This window comes from Anas platyrhynchos, chromosome 2 (genome assembly GCF_047663525.1).
Source record: "Anas platyrhynchos isolate ZD024472 breed Pekin duck chromosome 2, IASCAAS_PekinDuck_T2T, whole genome shotgun sequence".
NCBI lineage: Eukaryota > Metazoa > Chordata > Aves > Anseriformes > Anatidae > Anas > Anas platyrhynchos.
Genome location: NC_092588.1, coordinates 159312788 through 159338165, shown reverse-complemented (window position 1 = coordinate 159338165; position 25378 = coordinate 159312788). Strand labels below are relative to the sequence as shown.

Here is a 25378-nt window from a genome sequence, read left to right as displayed (position 1 = left end):
ATGGGACAGGGACCAGTAATAGGACTGGGACTGGGACTGGGACCGGGACTGGGACTGGGACTGGGACTGGGACTGGGACTGGGACTGGGACTGGGACTGGGACTGGGACCGGCACCAGCACCGGCACCGGGACCAGTAACGGAACTGGGACTGGGACCAGCAAAGGCACTGGGACTGGCACCGGCACCGGGACAGGGACTAGGACTGGGACCAGGACCGGCAATGGGACAGGGACCAGTAATAGGACTGGGACTGGGACCGGGACCGGCACCAGCACCGGGACTGGGACTGAGACTGGGACTGGGACTGGCACCAGTACCGGGACTGGAACTGGCACTGGCACTGGGACTAGAATCAGCAACAGAAGTAGGACCGGGACTGGGACTGGGACAGGGATCAGCGCTGGAGCAGCACCAAGACCAGTACCAGCACTGGAGCAGGACTGGAACCAGTACCAGTACAAGGACCAGCACTGGGACCAGTACTAATACTAGGAACTGCACTGGGACCAGTACCAGTACTACGACCAGCACTGGGACCTGTCCCAGCGCTGAAGCAGGACTGGGACCAGTACTAATACTAGGTCCAGCACTGGGACCAGTACCAGCACTGGAGCAGGACTGGCTGTGTGGAGCCCACGCGGCGGGGGACAGTGTCTGGGGGCTGCGCTGTGGGGCTGGTGGGGGGGGTCCCCAGTGAGAGTCAGATGCAGCCCCCTCCCCCCCCCCCCGTGACCTCACATGACCCCGGGCAGAGCACACTGCCCCAGCACATCCCAGTGTCTCCAGTACCAGGACTGGGATGGGGATTGGGACTGGGACTGGGATATGGGACCAGAAGCAGGACTGGAACTGGGACTGGGACCAGAACTGTCACCAGCACCAGCACTGGGACTGGGACAGGAACAGGGACTGGCAGTGGGATTGGGACAGGGACTGGCACCAGGACAAGCAGTGGGACTGGGACCAGTAAAGGAACTGTGTCTGGGACCAGCAATGGGACTGGGTCTGGGACTGGTGATGGGACTGGGACCAGTAATGGGACTGGGACCAGCAATGGGTCGGAGACCAGGACCAGGACCCAGAACCAGGATCAGGACTGGGACCAGAACCAGGACTGGGTCCCAGCACTGGGACTGGGACCAGCACAGAGACTGGAGCCTGGCACCAGGCCAGGACCCGGCACCAACCTGAAACTGGGGAAGGCACTGGGACCAGTACCAGGACCAGGACCAGCACTGGTGCAGGACTGGCCGTGTGGAGCCCACCCTGCTGAGGACCGTGGCTGGGGGCCGCACTGTGGTACCGGTGGGGGGGTCCCCAGCGTGGGTCAGATGCAGCCCCCCCCTCATGACTCCACATGACCCCGGGCAGAGCACGCTGCCCCAGCACGTCCCAGTGCCCCCAGTTGCAGACACACAGCGGGTGCTGCGTCCCCCCCCGTTTGGCCCCCGGCCCCCCCCCGGCCCCCCGGCGCTGCCTCCCAGGCGCAGCTGCTGTTTATGTTCCGCCGCCGGGGCTGGCACCGGCCCCCGCTCTGAGCTCCAGGGCTGGGCTGGGGGGGTGGGCGGGGACAGGGGGGGGGCCCTGGGGTAGAGGGGGGGGCCGGGAAGCGTTTCTGTGCCCCGGCCCCCCCTTGTGCTATTCATGAGCCCCTATCCGTGCCCCCACATTCACGACCCCCCCCCCGTCCCGGGGGGGTTGTGGCCGGGCTCTTTTCATGGGGGGGGGCGTATTGCAGCCGGGATGGGTGCGGGGGGGGCATGATTGAGCCTGGGGGTGCCGGGGGGGCGTGGTGCAGTGGGGATGTGGGGAGGGGGCTCTGGGGGGCACGCGGGGCTGGAGGGGCCCGGGGCGGGGGCGGGGCTGGGGGGGCCGCCTCGGGCGCTTCCCCCCCCCCCTCCCATCCTCCTGGACCCCCCCCCGTCCCGCTCGGGCCATTGGCTGCAGCCGCGCTCGCTCCTCCCCGGCCGGGCTCGGCTGTCACCGCGCAGCGCCGGCCCCGCCGCACCGAGCCAACACCGGGCCGGGGCGAGCCGAGCCGGACCAGGGCGCAAAACCGTGGGGAAGGGGTGGTTGGGGGGGGGGGTGGGGGGGACACACGCAGAACGGCCGGGGCTGAGCCGAGCCGAGCCGAGCCGAGCCGGGCGGGGGAGGCGCGGTGATAAATCTCCCCCCCGGGCAGCCGCCTCCTTGCCTAAATAAGGCCGATGCTGCGCCCGCCGCGGCGCGCACGGAGCCGCTAGCGGGGAGAGGGAGGGGGGGCCCGGGCGGGGCCGGCACCGGCACCGGTACCGATACCGGTACCCGTACCAGCACCGGTAGCGGCGGCACCGGCACCGGCACCGGGTGCGCCCCGTACCTGGCCATGGGCTAACGGCGGCGGGGAGCGGGGCGCGGGGAGCGGCCCCGGGGGGAGGGCCCGGTTTTAACCCCTCCGTGCCCGCACGGCCCCGCCCGCCGCCGCACCGAGCCGTGCCGTGCCGTGCCGTGCCGTGCCGTGCGCGCCCCGCCGAGCCGGCCCCGGCGGCGCCGTCCTTGGCTCAAGGGCACCGGGACCCCCCGCGGCTCGGGGCCGCCGCCGCCGTCGCCTCCGCTGCCCCCCCATGGGCCCGGCGCCATGCCGGTGCGGCGCGGCCACGTCGCCCCCCAGAACACCTTCCTGGACACCATCATCCGCAAGTTCGAGGGGCAGAGTGAGTGCGGGGGGGCGCGGCCGGGTGGGGGGCGGCACCGGGCCGAGGGGGGGATGGGGGAGGCGGGGGGGCTGGGGGCTTTAGGTGGGGCTGGGGGGGCTTCGTGTGGGGCTGGGGGGGCTTCGTATGGGGCTGGGGGTCTTTATATGGAGGCTGGGGGGGCTTTATGTTGAGGCTGGGGGGGCTTTATGTTGAGGCTGGGGGGGCTTTATGTGAGTCTGGGGGTCTTTTATGTTGGGGATGGGGGGCCTTTATGTTGGGGATAGGGGCTTCAAGTGGGGCTGGGGGGCTTTGTGTTGGGGCTGGGGGCTTCAGGTAAGGCTGCGGGGCCTTTATGTGAGGCTGGGGGGCCTTAATATCGAGGCTGGGGGGGCTTTATGTTGGGGCTGGGGGGCTTTATATCAGGTCTGTGGGGCTTTATGTGAGTCTGGGGGGCTTTTATGTTTGTGATGGGGGGCCTTTATGTTGGGGGTAGGGGCTTCAGGCAGGGCTGGGGGGCTTTGTGTTGGGGCTGGGGGGGCTTCAGGTAAGGCTGGGGGGGCTTTATGTGAGGCTGGGGGCCTTTATGTCGGTGCTGGGGGCTTTTATGTGAGACTGGAAGGCTTTCTGTTGGGGCTGGGGGGGGCTTTCTGTTGGGGCCGGGGGCCTTTGTGTTGGGGCTGGGGGCTTTGGTAAGGTTGTGGGGGGGGGATTGGTGAGGCCGGGCATTTTGGGTGAGGCTGAGGTTTGGTGAGGCTGGGGGCTTCTGGTGAGGCTGGGGGGGGGGTGGGTGCCACGGGGCTCTGGGGCAGCTGGGGGGCACGTGCAAGAAGTCCAGCTGGGGGGGCCCATGGGTGCTGGTGCCACGGTGGCCCCACAAGCACCCGTCCCCACATCCATCCCAGGACAGGGCACCCAGGCAGGGGGGTGCAGGGAGGGCTGGGGGGGCTGGGGGTTCTCAGGGTCCGGTCCCTGAGGTGGGGACGGGGACAGACCCGTTGGGGTCTTTGAGCTGCAGCCTACGGGGGCACTGCGGGGTGGCACGACGTGCCCCGGGGCACCGGGGTGGGCGCACGGGGCTGCGGCGGGGCCCCTGGTGCGGGCACGGGGCGGGGGGCCCCCGGTGCGGCCGGTGCCCTTGGGGACAAGCAGGGCGGTCCCTGGGGACGCTTGGGTTGCTGAGAGCCCAGGGTGGGGATGGACGGGCGGATAAATGGATGGATGGACGGACGGATGGACGGATGGATGGATGGGGAGATGGAGCGGGGCGTGGGGCCAGGGCTCCCCCGGGCTTCACCTCCGCCTCCCCTCAGGCCGCAAGTTCATCATCGCCAACGCCCGGGTGGAGAACTGCGCCGTGATCTACTGCAACGATGGCTTCTGCGAGCTGTGCGGCTACACGCGGGCCGAGGTCATGCAGAAACCCTGCACCTGCGATTTCCTGCACGGGCCCCGCACGCAGCGCAGCGCGGCCGCGCAGATCGCCCAGGCGCTGCTGGGCTCCGAGGAGCGCAAGGTGGAGATCTGCTTCTACCGCAAGGACGGTAGGGACCCCGCCATCCGCTTCACCCGTGGGCTGGGGGTGCCGGGTGGGGAGCGGGCGCACGGGCACCCAGCGCCGCCGCTGCCGGAGCCTCCCGGCGCGCTCCCGGGTGGAGATTTATGGTTATTTGTGCGGGCGTGAGGGCGGCCGTCCGTCACGGGCAGACAGACCCTTGAGTTAACGGCTTGCTGCTGCGGGCGGCCGCGCTGCGTCCATCCATCAGCCGTGCCAGGCCTCGCCGCGCCGTGGGTGGCGTGCGGTGCCAGCACGGGGGGGAGATGGAAGCCCCCACCCCCCCGGTGACAGCGTGCCGGGGCTGTGCCGGGGGCTCATCCTGCCCCAGTGGTGCCAGCACGTCCCCTGCTGGGGTGCGCAGCCCTCCCAGCTCCTCTGGGTCTGGGCAGGGTCTGCGGGTGCTGTGGGGCAGCTGTGGGGCACGGCGCTGTGACCTGCCTGTGGGGGCTGCAAAGTGTATGGGGGGGGGATCGGGGGTCCCTGTGCTGCACAGGGAGGGGGGAGAGGGGGTGGCAGGGAGCTGTGTCTGGGGCTGTGGGGATGGAGCTCCCAGGGGCAGGAGGGGCAGCCCATCTCTGGTGCCCCACAGTGCCCCACAGCTGCCCCACAGCTGCCCCACAGCCAGGCCCAGCCAGCTCGGGGGCTGTTGGCTCTGAGCCTCAGGCAGCACGGCCCCCCCTGCCCCCCTCCCCATGGGCACTTTCCTTGCCGGGGTCCCCAGGCAGGCAGGGATGGCACCAGTACCACCCATGGCACGAGGGCTGTGCTGCATCCCCTGATCCCAGTGCTCCCAGTCCTGGGGGTGCCAGTCCCTCATTTCGGGGCCCCCGCTGCCCCACAGCGTGGTGGCTCCGTGGAGAGGGGCTCGCTCCCCCCATCCCAGTGTCCCCGCGGTGCTCTGGAGCTGGGTGCAGTGGGGCTGCCCCTCGCCACAGCCCTGGAGGAGCCGGTCCCTGCGCCAGGTGTCCCTGCTCTCTCCGGCAGCTGCCTGCGGCGCTCGGCACCCGGCCCCGGTTCCAGCGCGCAGAGTAAACAAAGCTGGCTCCCAGCTGCCCGCCCTGCCGCCGAGACACCACGTGCAGCTCTGCGCCGCCGCCCGCAGCACAAGGGCACGGGGCACGAGGGCACAAGGGCACGGGGGCACAAGGGCACGAAGGCACAAGGGCACGGGGGCACGGGTCCTCGCACTGCGGCCCCCATCTCCCGCTCCCTCCTCCCGTGCGCATCCCCTGGGAGGAGCGGGAGCGAAGCTGCCTTGGCTCGTGGCTCGGCTGCGTGTCCCCAGGGCTCTCGCTGCAGCTCTGGGGCTGTCCCAGCGCGGCCGCATCCTGGTTCTGTCGCAGCCCCCGGCGTGGAGCTGAGCTCCGGCCCCGGCACGCAGCCGCTGGTGCATCCGTGCCAGGCACAGCCCGGGGCGCAGCGGCTTGGACGGGCACAGCTGCTGCCTGCGCACTTTGGACCCGCACGCAGGGTGCTCGGGGTGGCCGGGGCGCAGGCAGCATGTGGCTGCTTCCTCCCGCAGCCGGCACGCGCCGAGTCGTCCTCGTTAGCCCTCTGCTAATTGGCCCTGCCCATCACCCGCTGCCGGGCATGTGCTGAGCAGATGGGGAGGCCCCCGGGTCCCAGCCTCTGCCTGCTGCCGGGGGGCTTTCCCTGCCCCGTGCCGCAGGGCCATGGGCAGGTGGTGCTGTGCCGTGCCGTGCCATATGGTGCCGTGCCATGCCATGCCGTGCCGTATGGTGCTGTGCCGTGCTGTTCCATGCCATGCCATGCCGTGCCGTGCTGTGCCGTACGGTGCTCGGTGGCAGCAGGGCCGTCTGGCTGCAGGGCCGCCCTGCTGACAGCAGCGTATGCTTCGTGTCTCCGGTCGCAGGGCTCTGGGCAGCGTCAGCGCAGCCGGGGCAGACAGGCTGAGTGAGGGGGGGGGCAAGGACAAGGGGGGGGACACAGCCCTCGAGGGGGGGGACCTGGGCTGCGCACCCTCTGGTGCCAAAGGGGCCCGGTGCCGGTGGCACCACACGGTGCCAGGGCAGCACAGTGCTCACAGGCAGGGTGGGGTGGGGTGGGGTGCTGTGTCTGTGACCCCCCCAGGAGTAGGGAGAGGTTGGCTGCATGGTCTGTGCCCCCGGTGGGGGGGCTGCGGGGACCACCACTGCTCACTGCCACCCTGGGGCTGTGTCCCCGTGGAGCCCATGGGGCTGAGCAACCCCCACCCAGCCAAGGAGGGGGCACCGGGGGCTGCCCCCCCACGGGGCCGTGCTCCCCACGGGGCCGTGCACCCCTGCAGCACTGTGGGGGTCCCGGCACCCCACAGCCCCCCCCCCCTCCCGCCATGTGCTGCCACAGGGCTGCGGGGAGCAGCGGTGCCCCTGCCCCTTGCTGTGCCCAGGGCTGCCGGGGGGGGCCGGGTGGGGGCCCCCCGGGCGTGCGGCGGGTGCCGGGTCGGCTGGCGCTGCGGCAGGGCTGCGTCCCCGGGGAGTGCGGTGTTTCCGAGGGGATATTTATAGCCAGAGGCAGCGGCAGTGCCTGCAGAGGGGGAGCTGCTCCCTTTAACCCTTCCCTGCCTCCCCGCGCTGCAGGAGCCCCCCGTGACCCCCCCCGGCAGCCCCCTCCCCGTGGTGGCAGCGGGGACCGCAGGGTGCAGGCGCCCACAGCTTGTGGGGCGGCCAGGGGAGTCCTGGCCCTGTGCCCAGCCCCGATGCCCCACCAGGCCGGGGGCACCCACACTACCTGGCTGCTGGCCCCAGCCTCGTGTGGCCCCGTGCCATGGCACCGCACGGTGACATCCCCACGAGGCCAAGCTCTGCTGCGGGGGGCCTGCCTGGCAGAGCCCACCGGGACTGGGGAGCGGCCGGAGAGATCATCCCCGACCCCAAAATGACCAAACCGAGCAGCACAGTGTGTGGGGGCCCTTGGGCAGCTCCAATTTCCCTCTCCTCTCAGCCCTTCTGAATGCGCCGTGCGCCCTGCTCAGCCCCAGCCCCGCGCTGCCACCCCAGCGGGATGCGAGCGGTGCCTGGTGGGGTCCCAAACCCCGCTCCCACCCCGTCCCCCTGCCCCGTGTTGCTCTGCTGCCTCGGCGGGGCCCGGCTGCTCCCGCAGTGCTGCTGAGCGCTGCTGCGGCTCCGTGCGCTGAGCGATGTTTGCAGAGCCCAGGCGGGGACGCGGGAAGGTCGCGGCCACCGCAGGGGAGCACGGCGGGGACAGCCGGCGGGACGGGCAGCCGAGGCAAGGAGCGAGGTCAGGGCCAGGCTGTGCCGGAGCAGAGACCCCCCCGGCGCTGTCGCCGCTGCCGGTGGCGTTTCAGGTCACCGGCGTGTCCCTGGAACGCGTGCGAGGGTTGAGCCTGGGCCAGGATCGGGCCCTCGGTGCCGCCTGCCAGGTGCCAGCGGGTGATCCTGGCACACGGCCCCCCCCGCGCTGCTGGGGCTTCCCCGCCGCGGGCAGCTCGGCAGCTCCAGCCCCACAGCATCCCAGTGCGGCACTGGGGGCTCCCAGTGCGTTCGTGCGTGGGGGCACACGGTGACATCGCCAGGGTGCCCCCACCCCTAGGTGCACCCACAACACTGTGGGGTGGGCGCATGGGGGCCGTGTGGGGGGCAGGGGGCTGCGTGCTGTGCCGGGGGGCACCACCATGGCCGTGGGGTGCTCAGGGGGGAGCAGTGCAGAGGGGAGGGCGCACGGGGGGGGGGTGCGGTTTGGGTGCAGGGTGCGGGATGCGCGGCTCGGTACGGGGGGGGGGCACGGCGGGGGGGGCCCGGTGCCGCCGCCCGGTGGCCAAGGCGAGCAGCGCATCCCCGGGCTGGAGCGGGGCTGGGGGGGCTTTGGGGCGCACGGAGAGGGGGGGACACGGGGGGGGGGTGAGGGTGCGGGGTGCGCCTGGGCTTGGGGTGCGCCGGGACCTGGGGTGCGCCCCGGGGCCGGGGGGGGGGTTGGGTTTTGGGGTGCAGGGCGGGAGGGGAGGGGGCTCCCTGGGCGTGCAGGGTAACTTGGGGGGGGGGGGCGGTTGGGGCGCAGGGCGCACCCCGAGCAGTGCGGGGCCACCTCCAGCCCCCCCGGATCGTGGGGGGGGGTGGACCCGGGGGGGCGGACACGGCGCAGGGTGGATGCGGGGCGGGATGGACACGGGGGTGGCCACGGCGGGGGGGGGGAAGGATCCGGGCGGGATGGCCACGGGGGGGTGGCCACGGGGGGGGGGCCGCGGATGTCCCCGGCCCGTCCCGAGGCGCAGCGGCCGCTGGCCGCAGCCATATTTAGGCATAAAACCGACGCCGGGTGCGGTGCCAAGGCCGCAGCCCCTGCAGCCGGGCCGGGGGGGGCGCGCACCCCAGTGCCGGGGGGGCTGGGTCCGGCCCCCGCCCCCTCCCGCGGGACCCCCCCGCCCTCCGCCCGGTGAGCTTCGCGCGACGCCGGGGGCTCCGGGGGGCCCGGGGGGTCCGGGGGGGTCGGGGAGGGGGGGGGGACACCGCGGAGAGGGGGGGGGATGCGGGGGCCCCGTCCCGTGCCGTGGCCGCGGGGATGAGCCGGGATTAGGGCATCCCGCGGCGGGGGGGGGGCCGGTGGAGCTCCGGGGACACGTTGCTAATCCGCCCCCCCCCCGCCCCGCGCCCACGGGGGCGTCCGGGGCCGCGCCCCCACCCGCGGGGGCCCCACGCGGGGCCGGGATTCCCCCCCCCGGGGCCGGGGCTCCCCGGTGCAGGATGCCGGGCGCGCTGCCAACGGGGGGGGCGGGGGGGTTGCGGAGGCACGGGGGGGGTGCGGGGCCACGGGGGGGGGACTGCGGGGCCCGCCCCCCCCCCCCGACCCCCCCGCCGGCAGGAACAGGGAGGGAACAGGGAGTTGCGGGGACCCCCCCTAAAAGATGCCGGGGGAGGGTCGGCCCCCAGCGGAGCCCCGTGGGTGGGGGACGCGGCCCCAGCTTGGTGTGGGAGAGGTCACCCCGGGCTGCTCCCCCCCCCCCGGCCCCCCCCCCCGTGCCCGCACGGCCGAGTTCACAGCTGCAGGAGTGGGATTAACGCCGCAGCTGGCACAGCGCTGAGCGGCTTAGGGCGGCCGGCCGGGGGCAGCGGGGGCAGCCCCAGCCCCCCTGGGGCCTCTGGGGGGGCCGAGCGCTGCCCCCACCCCGCCATCAGCTCCCCATGGTGAGGCCGTGCCGATGGGCCCCATGGGTCCCTCTGTGCCCCCGCCGTGCCTCAGTTTCCCCCGGGGGTGGCGGTGGCAGCCCCCAGGTCCCTGAGCCCCCCCCTCCCCGCAGGCAGCTGCTTCCTGTGCCTGGTGGACGTGGTGCCGGTGAAGAACGAGGATGGGGCCGTCATCATGTTCATCCTCAACTTCGAGGTGGTGATGGAGAAGGAGCGCCCGGGCTCGCCCGACGCCGACACCAACCACTGGGTCACCCCCGCCAGCTGGTTCCCCGCAGGTGGGGGGCGCCCCGACCCCTCCGCACCCACCGCGACCGAGCTCCTTGGCTGGGCTCTAGGAGGGTCCGGGGGGGTCGCCCCTTATCACCCCCCTTCCTCCGGCCAGGGCGCAGCAAATCCTTCAGGCTGAAGCTGCCGGCGCTGCTGGCGCTGACGGCGAGCAAGCAGTCCCTGCCCCAGGAGCCCCCCGATGCCGTCATCGTGGACTTCTCCAAGCACAGCAGCGAGTCGGCGCCCGAGGAGGCCACGTCCTCCCTGGAGAACAGCTGCCTGGGCTGCTCCCAGCCCGAGGACCAGAAGGCGCTGATGGACCCCGAGGAGGGCGACGGGCGCCCGGAGCCACCCGTCACCCAGTCCTCGCCCCGCGCCGAGCGCCTTCACCTCCACGCCGCCTTCTCCAACTGCAGCCTGGCGCGCAGCCGCTCGCGGGAGAGCTGCCACAGCGTGCGCCGCGCCTCCTCCGTCGACGACATCGAGACCATGAAGGGCGAGGGTGACAAGCGCTGCCACAACCGGCACGCCACCGCCGGGGCCAGCATGCACCGTGGCTCCAGCACCGGTACGGGGGCTCCTGGCGCATCCCGGTGGCCGTGGTGCTGGGGGTGCTGGGGGTGGGTGCTGCTGGGGGGCTGCCCCACACCTCCGTGCCCCGCAGCTGCAGGAGGGGAGGGTTCAGGCCCACCACGCACGCAGCATGTGGCCCTGGGGTGAAGTCATTAGGGCTGGCAGCTCGTTAGGGTGCCGGGCAGCTGCCAGCAACGGGTGCCGCCGGCGGCTCGTTAGCGGCGCGGGGCGCTGGGCACCCGTCACTGTCAGGCTGGGCATTGCTGTAATGCGCCGCGCTGCCGGCATCGCCGGTGCATGTGGGGCAGCCGTGCCCCCGTTTGGCTCCCTTGTCCAGCGCCCTTCTGGCCCTCGTTGCCATCAGTGCCTGGCTCCAGCCCCGGTGCCGGTGTCCTGCCCGCTGGTGTGGCCGCTCCGTCACCACCTGGCGTGACCCCCGGCCCCGTAATCCTCTTAGCGACCAAGGGAGGGGGGTGGCAATTGCCTTGTTAAGCCCCCACGCCCGCTAAGCGCATTAGGGAGGGGGGAAATAATTACATTAACAGTAAATGATACCAAGCTGTCGGTCCCCGTCCCGCCGCGCCTGCTGGCAGCTCCCTGCCTGCCCCGGGCACGGCTCCCCGCTCCCCTCACCCCGCTGGGGACCCTGGGGGTGGTGGTGGGGGGGTCAGAGGGGGTCCCACGCAGCGGCTGCAGCCCGTGCTGATGGTGCCCCCCCGGCCAGGGGCCATGAACAACATCCGCAGCACCCTGCTGAACTCCACCTCTGACTCGGACCTGATGCGCTACCGGGCGATCAGCAAGATCCCCCAGATCACCCTCAACTTCGTGGACTTCAAGGCCGACGCCTTCCTGGCCGCCCCCTCCAGCGAGAAGGAGATCATCGCCCCCACCAAGCTGAAGGACCGCACGCACAACGTCACCGAGAAGGTCACCCAGGTGAGCCCAGCGGCCAGGGGTGGCTGGATGGATTGGTGGTGTTTTGGGCATGGTTGCAGCCAGAAGGGTGCTCTGCGCTGCAGCAGGGTGGTGCTGGAGCGCGCAGGTGATGCTGGAGGTAGCGGTGGTGCTGGAGTTGATGGTGATACTGGAGTTGATGGTGATGCTGGAGCTCACAGGACGATGCTGGAGCTCACAGCGAGTTGCCCGGGGGTGCTCTGCACTGCAGGATGGTGCCACTGCGTGCCCGTATGGCTCCTGCCCCCCACCCATGGGACCAGGCTGTCCCCCCAAGCCCCTCAGGGGCTGCACTGCGCTCCCCACAGCAGGGCTGGGGTGGCAGGGCTGGGGTCACCCATGGGGGTTGCCCCCCTTCCCCAGTAGGGAGACCGATGTGGGTGCTGCCCCATGGGTGGGGGCATCCTCTGCAGACCCTGACCCTGCTCCCACCTGGGTGGGCGCAAGGCCCAGCAGCAAGCCCCAGCCCTGGCCCAGTGCTGGGGTGGGCTGTGTGAGAGCCGTGTGTGTGGCACGGCACGGCCCTGCAGCTCCTGCACCGTGCTGTGCCATGCCGTGCCACACCATGCCGTGCCATGCTGCGCCGTGCCGTGCCATGCCGTGCCACACCACGCTGCACCGTGCTGTGCCATGCCACACCATGCCGTGCTGCACCGTGCCGTGCCATGCTGTGCCACACCATGCTGTGCCATCCTGCACCGTGCTGCACCATGCCGCACCGTGCCGTGCCATGCCATGCCACGCTGCACCGTGCTGTGCCATGCCACACCATGCCATGGCGCACCGTGCCGTGCCGTGCCACGCCACGCTGCACCGTGCTGCCCGCTCCCTGTTCTCTGGCCGTGACTCTTTGGCCATTGCTGGGCCCCTGCCCCGCGCTGGCACTGCGGGCTAATCCTTCGCACGTTGTGTAACTGCCATCTGGCTGCGGGGAGCAGGCGGCTGCTGCTGCTTAATTACACCCTGAGCCCAGCTCCCACTAATGAAGTTAAAGCTGCCGGCTTGATGCGCCGGGGCCGGCGGGCTCGGGGGACCTGCTGTGCTCGCCCTGCCTGCCAGGGGCTGGGGGCTCAGGGGGGGGCCCGGCGGGGTGGGAGCTCCCAGGCACATCTGCCCCGTGCCGCCTGCGTGCGCTCGGGGTCCCTCGGTGGCCCGCCCCCCCCCCGGCTGCGTGCCTGCACCTTGCGCCTGCTGGCCCACGTGAGGGGCGATTTGGGAACCCCCCCCCCAGCCTGGGAGCTCCCAGCCCTGCTGTCGGGGCTGCCCCTGGCCCCCCCTCGCTGTGACACGGAGCGGCTGTGGGGTCCTGTGCGGGCAGCAGAGCCCCCTGGGGGGGGTCCATGGTCCCAGGGGCAGGACGGTGCCAGTGCTCGGCCCCCACCCCCTGCCCCTGCAGCGCCGGCCTTCCCTGCTCCTCTCCAGTGCGCTAACGAGCAACGCATCCTGATTGCCTTTGCTGTGTAATTAATTACGATGCCGTGGCGGCTGCCGCTGCTGCTGTGCTGCCTGCCCAAGCCACGCTAATCTCCTCCTGCCACCAGCTGCCATCGCCAGGCGGTGCTGGACGGATGGACGGACGGACACGACCCCCCCTTGCTGGGCCGGCGCAGCCCCCCTGCAGCGGGGTGGAGAGCTCGGCCGTGCCCCGCTGGGCTCTGGGGCAGGAGCAGACGCTGTGCCTGGGGGTGGGGATGGGGTTGGGGCACACCAAGCACCACTGCCGGGCTGCGGGGTGCGTGCTGGGGATCCCCCAGGATGGAGGCGGATAGGGGTACTGGGGGTACTGGGGGTGCTGGGGGTGCCGGGGGTGCCAGGGGCACGGGGCACAGACCTGGCTCAGCGGGGCGGATGCTGTGGGTTTGGAAGCTGAGGCCAAGGCGAGCCTGTCCCCAAGCAGCCGTAGCTCTGGCACGGTGAGCTGCTGGGTGGGGGCCGGGGGGGGGGGCCGGGGCTTCCAGGCAGCGGCACCGTGAATCATCCGCAGTGACGGCAGCCAAACAAGCCCGCGCTGCCCGCCCCACGCTCCCGCAGCTCCCGTCAAGGTCACTGAGCTCCTGGGCAAGCTGGCCACCCTGTCTGGCCGTGATGTGCTCGCCCGGTGGGGGACACAACCCACGGACAGGGACAGGGACGGGGGCTGCGGCTGGCACGGGGCGTTGTGGCTGGGGGGCGCGAGGCCCTCCTGCAGCTCAGGGAGCACCAGAGGTGCCGGGGATGGAGGCTGCAGGGTGCCGGTGGCTCACGGCAGATTGGGGACCCCCTGACCCATCCTGGTGGGGACCCTGCCCGTGGGGTGCAGGCTGGGGCTGGGGCTGGGCGCTGCTGGCACCGCGCTGCCCGTGCCTGGGGTCCGCTCGCTGCAGGACGGGGCTGGTTTGGGGTGCGCGGTGCCGCGGAGGGCTTGGTGGCCGTGCCCAGCTGCCTGCGCTGAGGGCTGGGGGGCATCAGCAGCACCTGGGGCTGGGAGCACATGGGGGCAGCCGTCCCGCTGCGGGGTGTCGTGAGGGAGCAGGAGCACTGGGAACGCAGAGCGGGGTCGCGCTGGCAGGGCTGGGAGGCAGCCAGGGAGAGCGGGAGCCAGCGGGGCTGTGAATCAGCCTGCGGCAGCTGAGGAGCCCTGCGGGCAGCTTGGCCCCTTCTCCATCCCCAGCCCTGTGCCTGCTTCCTTCCCTGGGTGCCCCCCATCCCATCCCGTTCCCATCCCCATCCCCATCCCCATCCCCATCCCCATCCCCATCCCCATCCCCACCCCATCCCCATCCCATCCCCATCCCATCCCCATCCCCATCCCCATCCCCATCCCATCCCCATCCCCATCCCCATCCCATCCCCATCCCATCCCCATCCCATCCCCATCCCCATCCCCATCCCATCCCCATCCCCATCCCCATCCCCATCCCCATCCCCATCCCATTAATCCCATCCCCACCCCATCCCCATCCCACCCCCTCCATCCCCCTTCCCTGGCACGCGGGGCTGTGCCCACCTCCCACCGGGCTCCCTATCTCGGGGGTCCCGAGGACCGTGGGACACCCACCCGTGGCTGGGGACACGCGGGAGGGGCTCGGGACCCCGCGAGTGGGGAGCCCCCTCCCCGCCAACCCCCCCCGTGCCTCAGTTTCCCGGGGGTGTTCCCGGTCCCTCCCCGGAGCGTGACGGGCACCGCGGGGAGTGGCGGCGGCGGGCGGGGGGGCGGTGGCTGCCGGGCTGGGAGCGAGCCCCGGCGGGGGCGGGGGCGGGGGCCGGGGGGGGGGGGGTGGGGGGGGGCCGGGCCGCCCCGCTCCATCTGCCGCCCGCCGCGGCAGCTCCGCGCCCGCAGCCGCGCAGGGCAGCGCCGGGCTCCGCGGCAGCAGCTCCGGGATGCGGGGCCCCGGGGGGGCGGCCGGCGGCTCCCCCCACCCGGCAGCGCGGCGCTGAGCGCGGCCATGGTGGCCCCGGGCAGGCGCGACAGCGGCGACCGCCCCGACGGCGACCGAAAGAGCGCTCGGGTCCGCCGCGCCGTCCGCATCTCCAGCCTGGTGGCACAGGAGGTGGGTGCGGGGGGGTCGGGGGGGGACACCGGGACCTCGGGGGGGGGGTTCCCGGCGCCCTACCCCGCCCGCAGCCGCGCTCGCCCCGACGACGGCGTCCCCAAGGCATTGCCCTGCGCTGCGCCGGCTGCAGCCCCCCCGCGGGATGCCGAAGACCCCCCCCCTCCCGGACCCCGGTGCGGGGGTGTCCTGGGTGCCCCGGGCGCGCGGGGGCTTGGGTCGGAGCCGTTCCGTGCGCGGGGCTGCGGCTGGCCCGGGGCGAGCCGGCTGATGAGCTGGGATGGAAAGGATGGGGCTGGGGGCGGGCTGCCCACGGACCCCCCCGGCGCTGAGCTCTGGGGCGGGGGGATCCCGAGTGCTGGGGGGCGGCGGTGCCGGAGAGCCCCAAGCGTCGGAGAGCACCGCGTTGGGCTGGGCTGGGCTCGGCGGGGCTGCAAGTGGGGGCTGTGGGGACACGGCCCCCCCCCAAGGAGATCCCTCGCCAGCCGGTGCCACCCCAGCCCCTGGTGGGGGCCACAGTGAGGGATGGGGCAGTGTTTGGGGTGGCTGTGGTGTCCCCAAAGCATGTTCCCTGGTCCCCCCCGTCGGGCATTTCATGGTGCGGTGGCGCACGCAGCGTGGCCGAGGTGCCGGGGCTGCTCCGTGTCTGCGTCAGCGGGTGGGGGGTTCTGCTGCTGGGGGCTCGCACCGCCCCGTGGGGACGTCACCCCGTCACGGGGCTCGCCGTCCCACCCCGCCACCGGTGCCTGTGCTGCTGCATTGCTGTCGGCAGCGGGAGAGGGCAGCGCCTCGAGGCCTGCGGTGGCACCCGTCCCACTCGCCCATGTCGGTGGGTGCGCAGGGCACCGCGCCCCTGCCGCAGCTGAACGCGGTGAGTGCCAGATGGACCTTGGGGGGTCCCCAGCACCGGAGTGCCTGTGGTGCGTGCCGTGAGTCCGCGCGGTGTGTTTGGGGTCGGCTGTGCAGGTGCCTTGCAGACGGTGTACGCTGGTGGAGAGGTGCGTTGGGTGACCCCAAAACCGGGCACCTCTGAGGGTGACGGCACCGGGTGGCCGTGGCGGCGTTGGGTGGCTGTGCTGGCGTTGGCCGTGGTGGATGTGGGGTGTCATTGTCACTGCGGCGTTGGGTTTTGGTGTGAGTCCTGCCGTCGGGTGTCTCAGAGCACACCGAGTGTCGCCGGCACACTGGTGCTGCGGTGCCGTGGCTGTGGGGTGGCTCTGGCAGTACCACGGCCATCGGGGACCTGAGTGGGTTCGGGCAGCCGAGCTTTGGTGTTTGTTGGGCATCACAGAGCGCGCTGGGAATCATCAGCGCTGGCGCAGGGGTACCCGGGCAGGTGCCAGGTGCCTGGTTTGGGGCAGGCGATGGGGTCTGTGGCACGGCGAGACCAGGTGGGCTCTGCGAGTCCATCCCCAAGAGCTTGGGGACGCCGGGTGCCTGCCTCGCCCCAGGGCTGGGGCCGTTTCCCTGCAGCGGGTGCCTGGAGCCACCGCAAGCACTGCCATCAGCTGATGGCTCGGCGTGTGCTGGTGCCCCCGAAGCCACCAGCTGGTGGGCTGGGTGCGGGTGCCACCCACGCGCCGGGTGACAGCGGCCAAAGGATGGCCGCGGGCTGCGGGGTCGGGGTATTTGTGGCAGCGAGGGGGCTGAGCCCCGTGGGCGCGGGTGTCTGGGTCACGGCAGGTGCCGCGCCGGGCGCCTCCGGCTGTGCGGGCTGGGTGTCAGGTGCCAGTGTCACAGCAGGTGTCGGGCGTACGTGTCACCGCGAGCGAGAGGTGCTGGTGACTGCACGCCTGTGAGCGTGAGGTGACGCGTGCCTGCGCCAGGGCGGGGGTACGTGTCACCGGGTGCCGGCACTGCCGGGTATCTGTGTCACCGTGACTGATGGGTGTTGTGGCGCCGGGAGTCTCGAGGGAGCGCGTTCCTGCCGTGTGCACGGGTTGCAGGTCCCGGTGCCACGCGTGCAGCCGGTGTCCGGGTCCGCTGCCGCACCCGGTGAGCACCCACGGTGGGCATGGGTGCGCCTGGGTGCCGGGCACCGGCTGGGCTGTGACATTTGGGGACGGTGCTCTTGTTATAGGTGGGCCCCCCCCTTGTGCCATGCTTGGGGTCCTGGTGTGTGCTGGGAATGGGGCAGGGGGATGGGGGTGCCGGGGCTGCCTCCTTGAACTGCTGAGGGGTCCGGGGGGGGCCCCGTGTGGCACCAGGCTGTGACGGTGCCGCATTTGGGAAGGGGGTGTCCGCAGGGGGTGTCCGCAGGGGGTGTCTGCAGGGGGTGTCTGCGCTGCAGCTATGGGGCAGGGGGTGTCCCATAGGGCCAACACCTCTCTGCTCTCCCATCCCATTATGGCCCAGTTTGAGCGGCTCAGAGGGGCCGTGGGACGGGGCCGTGGGGCTGGGGGTGCCCCCGCCCCCCCCTCCCCGCGTGTCCCCGCGGTCCCCATGACCCCGCGTGCCCTCGTGGCCCCGTGCCCCCGCGTGCCCCCGCGGTGCCGTCACCCCCATACCGCGGTGCCCTCCGTGCCCCAAACCCCCAGGTAGGGGCGTGCGGTCGCCCCCCCCGCCCCCCCACTCCAGGCGCGTGCCGCGCGCGTCCCCGTCCCCCGCTCCATCACGCGGCGTCTCGCGGGGACGCGCGGTGCCAGCGGGAAATCCCCGCGCGTGGGCGGCAGCGGTGACTCAGGGCTGCCCGCGGCTGCCGAGCCCACGCGTGTCCCCCCCCCCCCGAGGGTCCCCGCCCTCCGCAGCCCCGGGGCCGGCCCCGCCGCCGCCTCCTGGGGCCTCCCCGAGGCCACCCGCGGCCGGTGGCGCACCGGGGGTGGGGGGCGCGCAGCGAGGGGGCGCGGCGGCGGCACCCCCGTACCGGAGGGGTTAACGGGCGGGGGGCGGGCGCTGGGGGGGGGGGGGGGGGCAGCGGGGCAGGCTGGGTAGGATTTCCGCCCCAATAATTCCCCGCTCCGCCGGGGGGGCTCCCGGCCGCGCCCCGCCGCCGCCGCCGTCCCGCCGGGGGGCACCGGGCGATGGGCGCGGGGTCGGCGCGGGGGGGTTGGGGCCGGCGACCCCCGAGCCCCCCGGGCTGAGCGGCGGGTGAAGCGCGCCATGGGCTCGGCCCCGCGCCCCGGGCGGCCGTGAGGATGCTGGCGTCGCTCCTGCAGCTGCTGCGGGACTTCTCGGGCCCCCCCGGCGCCGCCCCCCCGGCCCGAGCAAGCCCCATGCCCGGCGCCTCGCCCTGCGGCACCTGCCTCGGCCTCGGCCTCGATGGCGAGGGGCAGCGCCAGGAGCAGAAGGTACCGGCCGCTGCCCCCCCCCCGCGCACCGGGACCGCTGGGGGATGCCCGGAGGGGAGCAGGGGGGGGCCGGGGGCGAGGGCAAGCGCTGGGCGCTGCGACCACCCTGGTGTGCCCTTGCCTGGGGGGCGGGGGACCACGCGCTGTGGCACCCCCACTCGTGGCACGGCCCCCACGCAGCGGGGGGAGTGGGGAGGAACACGCGGGGGGGGGGACGGGGACGGGGTGCCCGGGCAGGGGTCGCACCCTGGGGCGCAGGATCCTTGCTCCTGGGGGGGCTGCGCTCGGGGGCGTGCAGCTGCGGGGCCGGGGCTGTGCCCGTGCCCGTGCCCCCCCCGGCCCCCGGTGTGCCCGCTCCCCTATTTATAGCCCGTGCGCCCGCAGCTGATCCCGCTGCGGATGGATGGGCGCAGCTGCCGGGCACGGCCGTGCCACCCGGGGCCCTGCTCGGGGTGCATGCGGCTTGGGGGGGGGGTCTCCGCTCCCCGCCCCGAGCTGCTGGGGTCGTTGGGTGCTGCCGGAGCCCCCCCATGAGCGGGGTGAGCCGGGGGCCCCCGCATGTCCCCGCTGTGTGCGTGGCCTCATTGCGGTGGGAAGGCGAGAATCGCCCGCTCCTGCCCCATTTCTGTGCCAGGGGTGCTGCTGCCCCCACACATCCCCCCCCACAGTGCTGGGGGCTGGGGGGGCTCAGCCACGGAGGGGGGGGCTGGGGCAGGATAAGCAGGGCCCTGCGGGGTGCAGGAGGACAGGGGGGGTGCGGGGAGGTGCCTGTGACAGCCGAGGTAGCGCCTGCGGGGACCGGGCCCCCCCCTGCATGGAAATGTCCCCTGGGCGCCTTTGCATTCGCGCCCTCATTTCCATGGGGCTGGCGCTGCCCAAGGAGGGAAGGGGGGGGGAGGGCGAGCCCTGCCAAAGCTGGGGGCTGGGAGGGCTCTGCTGCACCCCCACCCCAGCCCAGTGCATCCCAGTGCATCCCAGTGCATCCCAGTGCACCCCATTGTGAGCACCCCCACACCCCCCTGCACCCCACAACACCCCCCTGCACCCCATTGCTCCCCCCTGCACCCCTCTGTCCCCCACCCCATCCCCTGCACCACATTGTGCCCCCTGCACCCCATTGCTCCCTCTGCACCCCAAAACACCCCCCTGCACCCTGCTGCCCCCACCGCTGCCCCCTGCACCCAGTGCAGCTCCTGCGCCCCTCGCACCCGGCACGGCACGTGGCCAGGAGCAGCCTGGTGCTGCAGTGCCTGGGGGCGGCCGGGGCTCGGTGTCCCCACGCTGGTGCCCAGCAGGGTGCAGGGACAGCCCGGGTGCCTGTGCCGTGTGCCGGGGGGGGCCGGGGGGGGCTCGTTCCCCGCCGGAGCAGGTGGGAGCTGAGCCCCTGCCGCCTGCCCAGGTGCTGTCGCTGGGCGCCGACGTCCTCCCCGAGTACAAGCTGCAGGCGCCGCGCATCCACAAATGGACCATCCTGCACTACAGCCCCTTCAAGGCGGTGTGGGACTGGCTCATCCTGCTGCTGGTCATCTACACGGCCATCTTCACGCCCTACTCGGCCGCCTTCCTGCTCAACGACCAGGAGGAGGCCCAGCGGCACAACTGTGGCTACTCCTGCAGCCCCCTCAACGTGGTCGACCTGATCGTGGACATCATGTTCATCATCGACATCCTCATCAACTTCCGCACCACCTACGTCAACTCCAACGAGGAGGTGGTGAGCCACCCCGCCAAGATCGCCATCCACTACTTCAAGGGCTGGTTCCTCATCGACATGGTGGCCGCCATCCCCTTCGACCTGCTCATCTTCGGCTCCGGCTCTGAGGAGGTATGGGGACGGGGACGGGGATGGGGATGGGGATGGAAAATGGGGGTGGGGATGGGGATGGGGACGGGGATGGGGATGGAAAATGGGGGTTGAAACGGGGATGGGGATGGAAAATGGGGATGGGGACGGGGATGGGGATGAGGACGGGGACAGGGACAGGGACAGGGACCAGCCCGGGTCTCCTGTGCAGGGAAAGAGGTTGGGGTCTGCATGTCAGGGCTCCTGTGGGGGTCCCCGGAGCGCTCAGTGCCCCCCTTGCAGACCACCACCCTGATCGGGCTGCTGAAGACGGCGCGGCTGCTGCGCCTGGTGCGGGTGGCCCGCAAGCTGGACCGCTACTCGGAGTACGGGGCGGCCGTGCTCTTCCTGCTGATGTGCACCTTCGCCCTCATCGCCCACTGGCTGGCCTGCATCTGGTACGCCATCGGCAACGTGGAGGGGCAGCGCATCGGCTGGCTGCACTCGCTGGGCGACCAGATCGGCAAGCCCCTGAACGACAGCAACCCCCTGTACGGCCCCACCATCAAGGACAAGTACGTCACGGCGCTCTACTTCACCTTCAGCAGCCTGACCAGCGTCGGCTTCGGCAACGTCTCGCCCAACACCAACTCCGAGAAGATCTTCTCCATCTGCGTCATGCTCATCGGCTGTGAGTGCGGCACGGGGGGGGGGGGGGGGGAGAGCGCACAGCTGTGCGTGTGTGTGAGCGTGCACGTGAGTGGCAGCGTGCCCGAGAGTGTGAGCAGGGGTGTGTGCGCACGGGCACGTGTGCGCATGGATGGGCGCACGTGGATGTGAGCGTGCAAACGTGTGATGGAACATGTGAGTGGACACGTGTGTGCGCACGGTAGCATGGATGTGTGTGAGCAGATCTGCGTGTGCGTGTTGTGTGTGCCACAGAGCACACGTGTGAGCGTGTACACGTGTGTGAGCACGTGTGAGTGTGTGAGCACGCGTGTCTGACCGCGCGTGGCTGGCTGTGAGCACCCCTGCCTTGAGCACGCGCTTGTCAGCAGCCCGGCTCCGCGTGCGTGGGTCTCGCCTTGCGGAGCTGTGGGTGTGCGAGCGGGGGCGTTTGCAGGGCTGGGGGTGGGCGGCCGTGCCCCTGCGGGTGCAAAGCGCACGCTTCTGTAGGCACCGACGCCGCTCACGCGCGTGTGAGTTTTTCTCTGCGCGTGCCCCTGTGCGGGGTGCCCAAGGCGAGTTCTCACCGAGGTCCCCACACGCGGGGAGGGGGCTGCAGGGGGGGCACCGCTCACCGCCAGCCCCCTCCCCCACTTGCTGCCCCGGGGGGGCTGGGGCCGCCCTCACCCCCGCCTCGCCGTGCCGCAGCCCTGATGTACGCCAGCATCTTCGGGAACGTCTCGGCCATCATCCAGCGCCTGTACTCGGGCACGGCGCGCTACCACACGCAGATGCTGCGGGTCCGCGAGTTCATCCGCTTCCACCAGATCCCCAACCCGCTGCGGCAGCGCCTGGAGGAGTATTTCCAGCACGCCTGGTCCTACACCAACGGCATCGACATGAACGCGGTGAGCGCCGCGCCGCGCCGTGCCGTGCCGTGCCGTGCCGCCGCGCACCGCCTCGTGCCGTGCCGTGCCGTGGTGCCGTGCCGTGCCGTGCCAGTCCCTGTGGTGGTCCCGGAGACAAACCCAACACATTCCCGTGTCCCCGCAGGTGCTGAAGGGCTTCCCCGAGTGCCTGCAGGCTGACATCTGCCTGCACCTGAACCGCAGCCTGCTGCAGAACTGCAAACCCTTCAAGGGGGCCACCAAGGGCTGCCTGCGCGCCCTGGCCATGAAGTTCAAGACGACGCACGCCCCCCCCGGGGACACCCTGGTGCACGCCGGGGACGTGCTCACCGCGCTCTACTTCATCTCCCGGGGCTCCATCGAGATCCTGCGTGGGGACGTGGTGGTGGCCATCCTGGGTGAGCCCCCGGGCTGAGGACGGGTACGGGGACGTGCCCTGGGGTGCCGGCCCCCCCCCGCCTCGCCGCCCCGGGCTGAACCCCGGTGCCTCCCTCCCTCCCCCCCCCAAGGGAAGAACGACATTTTCGGGGAGCCGCTGAACCTGTACGCGCGGCCGGGGAAGTCCAACGCGGACGTGCGGGCGCTCACCTACTGCGACCTGCACAAGATCCACCGCGAGGACCTGCTGGAGGTGCTGGACATGTACCCCGAGTTCTCCGACCACTTCTGGTCCAGCCTGGAGATCACCTTCAACCTGCGTGATGTGAGGGGCTTGGGGGGGGGCACTGGGGTGGGGGGTGAGCACCCGGCTGGGCTGGGCTGGGGGGGCAGCACGGGGGTGCTCAGGGTGGGGACAGGGATGGGGCACAGCCACCGTGGGGCTGACGGGGATGAGCAGTGCCGCATGCTCCTCTCCCCACGCCTCTCCTCTACCCCCACCCCGGGGGGGGCTCCTGGCATCTGCCCCCTCCTCAGCCGCCCCCTCGCCCCGCAGACCAACATGATCCCCGGCTCCCCGGGCAGCGACGAGCTGGACAGCGGCTTCAACCGCCTGCGCAAGCGTAAGCTCTCCTTCCGCCGGCGCACGGAGAAAGGTACGGGGAGGGCATGGGGGGGCTGGAAAACGGGGAGCTTGGTGGGTAGGGGGGAATTCCGAGGGGCTGCCATGACCCAGGGCCTGTCCCCCTCCCCTCATGATCCCCACAGACGTGGACACCGCCGGGGAGCTGCGGAGCGGGCAGAAGGCGCTGCGGCTGGGCAGGAGCTGCCAGGCACCGGGGGCGCCGCGGGGGCCGGCCGAGTGGGACCCCTGCCACTCCAGCTCGCCCTCCAGCTCGCCCTCCAGCGACGAGGACGAGCACCCCGCGCCCACCCCGGGGGCGGCCGCGCTCTCCCCTTTCCACAGCCCCCGCCCGGGGGGTGAAGCCCCTGCGCCCCCCGACGCCGAGGAGCGCAAGGGCAGCGATATGTGCAACCCCCTCTCAGGTGGGGACGGCGCTCGGGGGTGGTCGTGGTGGGGGGGTCACCGCTTCTCCCCCTCCCTGCTGAAACCCCCTCTGGCATCTCCCACCCCCTCCACCCCCTTCCTCTGCTGTCATGCCCCCCCCCAATCCTCCGAGAACCCCTCTGCGCGGTGCTGACGGTTGTGCCCCCCCCCCCACCAGGAGCCTTCTCGGGGGTGTCCAACATCTTCAGCTTCTGGGGGGAGAGCCGGGGGCGGCAGTACCAGGAGCTGCCTCGCTGCACCATCCCGGCACACGCCGCCCTCAGCATCCCGCTGCCCTCCATGAGCCGCCGGCAGCGCTCCGAGGTGGAGACGCGGCTGGATCTCCTCCAGAAGCAGCTCAATAGGTACCGGGGGGGCGTGTGTGTGTGTGTGGGGGGGCAGCGAGCATGGGGAGCCCCCCCGCACCCCCTGACGCGTGTCTGTGCAGGCTGGAGACGCGGATGGCGGCGGACATCAGCTCCATCATGCAGCTGCTGCAGCGCCAGGCTGCCCTCGTGCCCCCCGCCTACAGCACGGTCTCGTCCCCGCATCAGCCGCCGGGCCCCCCCCCGTGCCCGCTGCAGCCCGTCCTCCCCATCACCCCCATCCAGCCGCTCTCTCAGGTGAGCACCCCACAGCCCCCCCAAAGTGTGGGGCAGACCCTGGGGTCCTGCAGGCAGGGTCCCCTTAGTGCACCTTCAGCCCCACAGGGAGCTGGGGGCACTGCTGAGCCCCCCCCCCAGTTTGGGGCAGCCCCCTCTCTCCATTGCTCCAGCCCCCAATCCTCCCACATGGTGAGCTGGGGGGGTCGCAAGCCCCCCACCTTTGGGGCTGCCCCTCTCCTGTGCCCCATCCTCCACCCCCAGGGTGAAGTGAGGACACGGATAACCCCCCAGGTGGGGCGCAGCCCCCCTCCTTTCCCCCCTTTCCCCCCCCCAAGGATGAGTTTGGGTCACAGCCGATCCCCGTGGGGGGGGGGCGCATCCCCTCTCCTCTCCCCTCACTCACTCTGCCCCCCCTCTCTCCCGCAGGTTCCCAGCTTCCCGGTGCCGCTGGAGCTGCGGCGGGGCCCGGCCCCCCCCGAGCCGCCCCCCCCCGACGTGGTGCTGCTGCTGGAGCCCGCGGCCGCCCCCCGCCGCCGCTCGCTGCCCGGACAGCTGCCCCCGCCGCCGGGCGCGCAGCCCCTCCATAGACACTGCTCAGACCCCGGCAGTTAGTCGGCGGGGGGGGGGACGGGGCCGGGACCCCCAGCGACGGACGCGGGACCCCCCCCCGGTCCCAGGACGCTGGCGCTGCCGGGGTTCGCGGCTGCCGTCCCCACGGACAATTTTTTTGGGGAGGGGGCCGGGCGGGTGCCCACGTTAGCTGGCCTAACCCGGGGCCGGCCCCCCCCGTGCCGGCGGCTTCCAGGGCTCGGCTGGCAGGACTGGGGGCGCGGGCTGCTCCTCGCCCTTCCTCCTCCTCCTCCTCTTCCTCCTCCTCCTCCTCCTGCCCCCCGTAGTGCTGCAGCGGGGCGCAGCCCCCCCCCGCCTCCTCTCCTCCCCCGGACCCCGCCGGGCCGGGGCCGCGCTGCGCCCCCCCGCGGGGCCGTGGCCGTGGGGCTGGGGGCGCAGGGGGGGGTGGGGGGCGTGTGGGGGGGGTCGTGTGTGTGTCTGCGTGTGTGTGCGTGCGTGTGCACGCGTGTTTCCCCGTGTTGCGGCCCCCCCCCCCCCCGCCCTGCGTGCTCCGTGGGTGCGGGGCCACGCGTGGCCGGGGGCGCGCTGGTGGCTCCCGGGGGCGCTGTGCCCGTGGGGCTGGGGGCGGGTTGCGGGGGGGGCTGGGGGGGTCCCGGCCGTGCCTCCTACCCGCCGTGGCGTGGGGAGGGCGGCAGCACCCGCGTGGGCCCCCCCGGACGCGTCCCCGTCCTCGCCCTGACCCGGCGCCTTCTCCCCTGTCCCCTCCCCGCGCCCCCCCGTTCCCAGGGGTCGCCCCCAGCCTTGCCCCCCCCCCCCCCGCCCCGGGTTCGCCCCCCGCGCCCAGCGGGTGGCACCGGGCAGGAGGGAGCGGCGGGGGGGTCCCACCCCCTGCCCCGGCCCCCCCCCGCCTGCACCGACCCCCGGGGCCACACGCACAAGGGGGGGGGCGCCCCGGGGCGGGGGGGCGCGGGCAGGGTCCGGTCGGGGGCTGTGGGGCACGCGCCCACCCCCCCCCGGCTCCCCGTAGCGTGTGCCGTGTTCGTGCCGTCGTCCCGTAGCCGGGCGCTGCCCGGGTCTCTGCGTGCCCCCCCCCTCACCCAGCCCCGCATGTCGCCTTCTGCGGTAGGAGCCCCCCCGTCCCCGTCCCCGCACCCCAATAAACCCGACCGAGAACGCGTCTCTGTGTGCGGCTGCGCTGGGGGGGGGGGAGGCGGCTGGGGACCCCCGGGGTGGTGCGGGAATGCGGGGGGGGTCAGCGCCAGCAGCCCGGTGCACAGGGGGCTGGGGGGGCAAAGGCCGTGGGAGGGTGCGCGGGGGGCCAACCTTGAACGCAGGCGTCATCAAACATTGCGACAGCCGGCGGGGGGGGCGCAGCCAGGCAGAGACCGGTGGTGGCACGGCTTTTATTGAGCCCCAGGGGCCGGGGTCCC

The 25378-nt window shown here is 72.7% G+C and overlaps 2 protein-coding genes across 3 annotated transcripts; one reads left to right on the top strand and one right to left on the bottom strand.

Annotated features, from left to right (window-relative positions):
- Nucleotides 1-2476: 2476 nt before the first annotated feature.
- On the top strand, nt 2477-25125 carry KCNH2 (potassium voltage-gated channel subfamily H member 2). Of its 2 annotated transcripts, XM_072034058.1 has the most exons (15): nt 2477-2695; nt 3988-4218; nt 9487-9651; nt 9759-10211; nt 10941-11155; nt 19390-19815; nt 20077-20464; nt 21148-21347; nt 21493-21745; nt 21857-22050; nt 22282-22381; nt 22494-22772; nt 22952-23138; nt 23222-23396; nt 23805-25125. In XM_072034058.1, exons 1-15 carry the CDS (start codon nt 2620-2622, stop codon nt 23988-23990), a joined length of 3528 nt encoding a protein of 1175 aa, XP_071890159.1. In that variant the 5' UTR covers nt 2477-2619; the 3' UTR covers nt 23991-25125. The 2 variants fall into 2 exon arrangements, with proteins under 2 accessions (XP_071890159.1, XP_071890160.1); XM_072034059.1 differs by lacking the exons at nt 2477-2695; nt 3988-4218 and adding an exon at nt 8384-8624.
- On the bottom strand, nt 12065-15939 carry LOC140001835 (uncharacterized). The gene is made up of 3 exons (XM_072034430.1): nt 15931-15939; nt 14119-15147; nt 12065-12136 (listed from the first exon to the last, which is right to left on the bottom strand). Exons 1-3 carry the CDS (start codon nt 15937-15939, stop codon nt 12065-12067), a joined length of 1110 nt encoding a protein of 369 aa, XP_071890531.1.
- Nucleotides 25126-25378: the final 253 nt, after the last annotated feature.

Coding starts and splice junctions, on each gene's coding strand:
- KCNH2 (XM_072034058.1), top strand. CDS start 2,620: ATGCCGGTGCGGCGCGGCCACGTCGCCCCCCAGAACACCTTCCTGGAC. Junction 20,465..21,147: donor CTGCGTCATGCTCATCGGCT/GTGAGTGCGGCA, acceptor GCCGTGCCGCAG/CCCTGATGTACGCCAGCATC. Junction 23,139..23,221: donor CTCCAGAAGCAGCTCAATAG/GTACCGGGGGGG, acceptor GTGTCTGTGCAG/GCTGGAGACGCGGATGGCGG.
- LOC140001835 (XM_072034430.1), bottom strand. Junction 12,137..14,118: donor AGGGAAGGGGGATGGAGGGG/GTGGGATGGGGA, acceptor AGCTGGGCTCAG/GGTGTAATTAAGCAGCAGCA.